We start from the raw sequence: 7500 nt of genomic DNA on the forward strand, positions 1-7500 counted from the left end.
ATATCGGTTGATATCGGTATCGGTTGTTATCGGTATCGGTAATTAAAGAATTGGACAATATCGGCATGTCGGATATCGGCAAAAAGCCATTATCGGACATCCCTAGTTAATTTTACTCATTTTCATTAATTACTAGTTTCTATGTAACTGTTTTTATATTGTTTTACTTTATTCTTTATTCAAGAAAATGTTTTTAATTTATTTATCTTATTTTATTAATTAAAAAAAAAAAAGTACCTTATCTTCACCATACCTGGTTGTCCAAATTAGGCATAATAATGTGTTAATTCCACGACTGTATATATCGGTTGATATCGGTATCAGTTGATATCTGTATCTGTTGATATTGGTATTGGTAATTAAGAGTTGGACAATATCGGAATATAAGATATCGGCAAAAAAGCTATTATCCCTAGTTAGAATGTCAAAAAAAAAAAAAAAGAGTTTGTTAAAAGTGTTTTATCATTTGTGCTGCTTGGTAGTAGACAACTTATTCTTACACTTGCCTGAAAAAATAAAATAAATGAAAAATTAACAATTTAGAAAATAAAAACGTAAAATAAAATTAAATAAAAATGGGGAAAAAAACAAAAATGAAATTAAATTTTAAAAAAAAAAGGAAATAATGGAAATAATCTGTTCCATATACCATCACAGAACCGTGATTAACGGTATCATGAGTATTATTTTTTTATTGTTTATGCAACCTGATAATAATGGGGTTCTACTTATTTTTACACTTGGCTATATAAAAACGTTACTTCATACATTCAGTGATCTGTTCCCGCTTTCTCCGATTTGTTGCAACAGGAAATACACGTTTTTATCATTTGTGCGTCTTTATGTTAAAACAGTGTCTAACTTCCTAAAAATTATCCGTTCCTGGGTCAAACTGTAGCCATCACAGAACCGTGATTAATGGTATCATGAATATTATTTTTTTATTGTTTATGCAACCTGATAATAATGGGGTTCCACTTATTCTTACACTTGCATGAAAAAATAAAAAAAAATTAACAATTTTGAAAATAAAAACGTAAAACAAAATAAAATAAAAATGGGGAAAAAAACTAAAATAAAATAATAACATTTTAAAAAAGGAAATAATGGAAATGATCTGTTCCATATACCATCACAGAACCGTGATTAACGGTATCATGAGTATTATTTTTTTATTGTTTATGCAACCTGATAATAATGGGGTTCCACTTATTCTTACATTTGCATAAAAAATAAAATAAAAATAATTAACAATTTTGAAAATAAAAACGTAAAATAAAATAAAATAAAAATGGGGGAAAAAAATAATAAAATAATTGCATTTAAAAAAAAGGAAATAACGGAAATAATCTGTTCCATATACCATCACAGAACCGTGATTAACGGTATCATGAGTATTATTTTTTTTATTGTTTATGCAACCTGATCATAATGGGGTTCCATTTATTCTTAAACTTGCATAAAACAATTTAAAAAAATAAACAATTTTGAAAATAAAAACGTAAAATTAAATAAAAATGGGGGTAAAAACAAAAATAAAATAATTAAATTTTAAAAAAGGAAATAATGGAAATTATCTGTTCCATATACCATCACAGAACTGTGATTAACGGTATCATGAGTATTATTTTTTTTATTGTTTATGCAACCTGATAATAATGGGGTTCCACTTATTCTTACATTTGCATAAAAAATAAAATACAAATAATCAACAATTTTGAAAATAAAAACGTAAAATAAAATAAAATAAAAATGGGGAAAAAAACTAATAAAATAATTGCATTTTAAAAAAAGGAAATAACGGAAATAATCTGTTCCATATACCATCACAGAACCGTGATTAACGGTATCATGAGTATTATTTGTTATTGTTTATGCAACCTGATAATAATGGGGTTCCACTTATTTTTACACTTGGCTACATAAAAACGTTACTTCATACATTTGGTGATCTGTTCCCGCTTTCTCCGATTTGTTGCAATAGGAAATAAACGGTTTTATCATTAGTGCATTTTCATGTTAAAACAGTATCTAACTTCTTAAAAATTATCCGTTCCTGGGTCAAACTGTGGCCATCACAGAACCGTGATTAACGGTATCATGAGTATTATTTTTTATTGTTTATGCAACCTGATAATAATGGGGTTCCACTTATTCTTACACTTGCATAAAAAATAAAATAAAAATAATTAACAATTTTGAAAATAAAAATGTAAAATAAAATAAAATAAAAATGGGGAAAAAAACAAATAAAATAATTAAATTTAAAAAAAAAGGAAATAACGGAAATAATCTGTTCCATATACCATCACAGAACCGTGATTAACGGTATCATGAGTATTATTTTTTATTGTTTATGCAACCTGATAATAATGGGGTCCCACTTATTCTTACACTTGCATGAAAAAAAAAAACATTTAACAATTTTGAAAATAAAAACGTAAAATAAAATATAATAAAAATGGGGGAAAAAACAAAAATAAAATAATTACATTTTAAAAAAGGAAATAATGGAAATGATCTGTTCCATATACCACCACAGAACTGTGATTAACGGTGTTATGAGTATTATTTTTTTATTGTTTATGCAACCTGATAATGGGGTTCCACTTATTCTTACACTTGCATGAAAAAAAAAAAAAAAAAACAATTTTGAAAATAAAAACGTAAAATAAAATAAAAATGGGGAAAAAAACAAAAATAAAATAATTATATTTTAAAAAAGGAAATAATGGAAATGATCTGTTCCATATACCACCACAGAACCGTGATTAACGGTATCATGAGTATTATTTTTTATTGTTTATGCAACCTGATAATAATGGGGTTCCACTTATTCTTACACTTGCATGAAAAAAAAAAAAAATTAACAATTTTGAAAATAAAAGCGTAAAATAAAATAAAACAAAAATGGGGAAAAAAACAAAAATAAAATAATTACATTTTAGAAAAAATAATGGAAATTATCTGTTCCATATACCATCACAGAACCGTGATTAACGGTATGATGATTATTTTTTATTGTTTATGCAACCTGATAATAACGGGGTTCCACTTATTCTTACACTTGCATGAAAAAAAAAAAAAATTAACAATTTTGAAAATAAAAGCGTAAAATAAAATAAAACAAAAATGGGGAAAAAACCAAAAATAAAATACTTACATTTTTAAAAAGGAAATAATGGAAATTATCTGTTCCATATACCATCACAGAACCGTGATTAACGGTATCATGAGTATTATTTTTTATTGTTTATGCAACCTGATAATGGGGTTCCACTTATTCTTACACTTGCATAAAAAATAAAATAAAAATAATTAACAATTTTTAAATTAAAAAGGTAAAATAAAAATAAATAAAAATGGGGAAAAAAATAAAATAAAATAATTAATTAAAAAAAAAAGGAAATAACGGAAATAATCTGTTCCATATACCATCACAGAACAGTGATTAACGGTATCATGAGTATTATTTTTTTATTGTTTATGCAACCTGATAATAATGGGGTTCCACTTATTCTTACACTTGCATGAAAAAAAAAAAAAAAAAAAATTAACAATTTTGAAAATAAAAACGTAAAATTAAATAAAAATGGGGGAAAAAACACAAATAAAATAATTAAATTTTAAAAAAGGAAATAATGGAAATCATCTGTTCCATTTACCATCACAGAACCGTGATTAACGGTATCATGAGTATTATTTTTTATTGTTTATGCAACCTGATAATAATGGGGTTCCACTTATTCTTACTCTTGCATAAAAAATAAAATAAAAATAATTAACAATTTTGAAAATAAAAACGTAAAATAAAATAAAATAAAAATGGGGAAAAAACAAAAATAAAATAATTAAATTTAAAAAAAGGAAATAATGGAAACTATCTGTTCCATATACCATCACAGAACCGTGATTAACAGTATCATGAGTATTCTTTTTTATTGCTTATGCAACCTGATAATAATGGGGTTCCACTTATTCTTACACTTGCATAAAAAATAAAATAAAAATAATTAACAATTTTGAAAATAAAAACGTAAAATAAAATAAAATAAAAATGGGGAAAAAAACAAATAAAATAATTACATTTTAAAAAAGGAAATAACGGAAATAATCTGTTCCATATACCATCACAGAACCGTGATTAACGGTATCATGAGTATTATTGTTTATGCAACCTGATAATAATGGGGTTACACTTATTTTTACACTTGGCTATGTAAAAATGTTACTTCATACATTTGGTGATCTGTTCCCGCTTTCTCCGATTTGTTGCAATAGGAAATAAACTGTTTTTTTTTCCGTTTGTGCGTCTTCATGTTAAAACAGTGTGTAACTTCTTCAAAACTGCCAGAAATATGTGGTGTTAAAGGTGCCAGTTTGACTCTGGAACAGACAATATAGTTGCTGGGAAAGTGTGTTAATAAAGGATATAAAACATGTATTGATCATTGCGTGGCAGCACGGCGCCGCTCTCCATCGCCATGGTTACTGACACGACAATGACCGCCGCCCCCCCAAGGTCGTGACCTAAGCTTGACCGGGGTTCACGGGGTGCTCGTCCGTGTCGTTCCCAAGAATAATAAGTAGGAAATCTTCACTTCCCAGACCTCCCAGTAACCCTCAGAGGGGGCCAAGATTTACGAGGCCCAGCGTGAACTCTCCTGATTCGCTTTATGACAGGACTTCCACGCAGCCTGCTGTCATTAGCCCGCCCCCGAACATAGGCCCGCCACGGCCGCCGAGGCGTTTGCTCCGCGCTGACATCATTAAGTCCGCCGCCGTTTGATTGTGTCGGAAAGTGGGTAAATGAAACCTAGCGGCGCCGCCTGGCTGAACAGCTGACTTTTCCGTCTAATGGACGCGCGTACACACATGTGGCCGCGCGCTGCCACTAGTGGAGACAAGCACGGGTCACCTGGCAGGTCACAGGCCCCCTACTGGTCATCCCCTGCTGTAAGCCTGCATTGATTACCTGCTTGTCTGCACTCGGCCGTGCACCTTTGGACACCTGGCTGTGTTTGCATCACATGTCAACACACTACACTTTATAGACTTTTACAATTAGGAATGTGTGCTTATCTAAAAAAACAAAAAAACAACGTCCTGTATGTTTTCAGACGGTTAAACTAACTCTACAGTTTGTTCCGCCTTTAAAATGTTTCCAATTGGAAGTACTGTAATAGTAAATCTTCTGTTCTAGGGTCAAACTGTGGTCCTTATACTGTGGAAGCAACATTTTAACAGTGCTAATGATCAAGTATGGATATAAGTTCACCATGGTTAGTATTAAATAAGTTCATCATGGTTAGTATTAAATAAGTTCACCATGGTTAGTATTAAATAAGTTCACCATGGTTAGTATTAAATAAGTTCACCATGGTTAGTATTAAATAAGTTCACCATGGTTAGTATTAGGATGCACAATAAAAATAAAAAAACTCACATTTTGTGATGGACTGAGTTTAACCCTGGAACAGATTATTTCTATTTTTAGGACTTCCTAGCGAAACTGCTTCCTAAAGTTGAACAGTGTCACTAATTATATATATATATATATATATATATATATATACATATATATATATATATATATATATATATATATATATATATATATATATATATTAGTACAAATAATATTAATGTTAACCACCATTAATATTATTTGTACTAATTATATATATATATATATATATCTATATATATATATATATATATATATATATATATATATATATATATATATATATATATATATGTATACATTATTATTTGTACTAATTATATATACACACATATATATATATATATATATATATATATATATATATATATATATATATATATATATATATATATATATATATATATATATATATATCTCAATCAAGATAAAAATGAGTTAACCACCATTAATATTATTTGTACTAATTATATATATATATATATATATATATATATATATATATATATATATATATATATATATATATATATATATATGTATATATATATATATATATATATATATATATATATATAATTAGTGACACTGTTCAACTTTAGGAAGCAGTTTCGCTAGGAAGTCCTAAAAATAGAAATAATCTGTTCCAGGGTTAAACTCAGTCCATCACAAAATGTGAGTTTTTTTATTTTTATTGTGCATCTTAATACTAACCATGGTGAACTTATTTAACACTAACCATGGTGAACTTATTTAATACTAACCATGGTGAACTTATTTAATACTAACCATGGTGAATTGATTTAATACTAACCATGGTGAACTTATTTAATACTAACCATGGTGAATTGATTTAATACTAACCATGGTGAACTTATTTAATACTAACCATGGTGAACTTATTTAATACTAACCATGGTGAACTTATTTAATACTAACCATGGTGAACTGATTTAATACTAACCATGGTGAACTTATTTAATACTAACCATGGTGAACTTATTTAATACTAACCATGGTGAACTTATTTAATACTAACCATGGTGAACTTATTTCCATACTTGATCATTAGCACTGTTAAAATGTGCTTACACAGTATAAGGACCACAGTTTGACCCTAGAACAGAAGATTTACTATTACAGTACTTCGGGAGGTTTGGCAAGTATATATATATATATATAATATATATATATATATATATATATTATATATATATATATATATATATATATATTAGGGGTGTGGGAATTTTTTTTAAATGTTTTTATTTTAAAAAAAATATATATTATTTAATTTTTTCTATTTTTATTAATCAATCCAACAAAACAATACACAGCAATAGCATAACAATGCAATCCAATTCCAAAAGCAAACCCGACCCAGCAACACTCAGAAGTGCAATAAACAGAGCAATTGAGAGGAGACACAAACACCACACAGAACAAAACAAAAGTAGTGAAACAAAAATGAATATTATCAACAACAGTATCAATATTAGTTACAATTTCAACATAGCAGTGATTAAAAATCCCTCCATTGACATTATCATTAGACATTTTATAAAAAAAAGAACAATAGTGTCACAGTGGCTTACACTTGCATCACATCTCATAAGCTTGACAACACACTGTGTCCAATATTTTCACAAAGATAAAATAAGTCATATTTTTGCTTCATTTAATAGTTGAAACAAATGTACATTATTGCAATCAGTTGATAAAACTTTGTCCTTTACAATTATAAAATCTACTACTCTGCTTGCATGTCAGCAGACTGGGGTAGATCCTGCTGAAATCTATGTATTCCATGAATAGACAATCCTTTTCAATCGGGAAAATATCCTTTTTGAATCGAAAATCGCGTTGAATCGGAAAAAAAAATCGATTTATAATCGAATCGTGACCCCCGAGAATCGATATTCAATCGAATCGTGGGACACCCAAAGATTCACAGCCCATATACTGTGTATATATATATATATACACACTACCGTTCAAAAGTTTGGGGTCACATGTAAATGTCCTTATTTTTG

General features: G+C 28.1%; 2 protein-coding genes across 5 annotated transcripts in view; both read right to left on the bottom strand.

Moving 5' to 3' along the window:
- Positions 1 to 4948, bottom strand: part of LOC133659244 (sodium leak channel NALCN-like) — a 20978-nt gene extending 16030 nt beyond the window's left edge. The window contains exons 1-2 of the mRNA XM_062061976.1: positions 4919 to 4948; positions 4687 to 4854 (exon numbers count right to left, since the gene is read on the bottom strand). Coding sequence (XP_061917960.1) covers positions 4687 to 4854; positions 4919 to 4948 — 198 coding nt within the window. The remainder of the gene's footprint in view (positions 1 to 4686; positions 4855 to 4918) is intronic.
- The window catches only part of nalcn (sodium leak channel, non-selective), a 453873-nt gene that overhangs the window by 16151 nt on the left and 430222 nt on the right, over positions 1 to 7500 (bottom strand). The gene's annotated exons all lie outside the window — the stretch shown is intronic.

Source organism: Entelurus aequoreus, linkage group LG10, assembly GCF_033978785.1.
Source record: "Entelurus aequoreus isolate RoL-2023_Sb linkage group LG10, RoL_Eaeq_v1.1, whole genome shotgun sequence".
In the NCBI taxonomy this organism is placed as follows: domain Eukaryota; kingdom Metazoa; phylum Chordata; class Actinopteri; order Syngnathiformes; family Syngnathidae; genus Entelurus; species Entelurus aequoreus.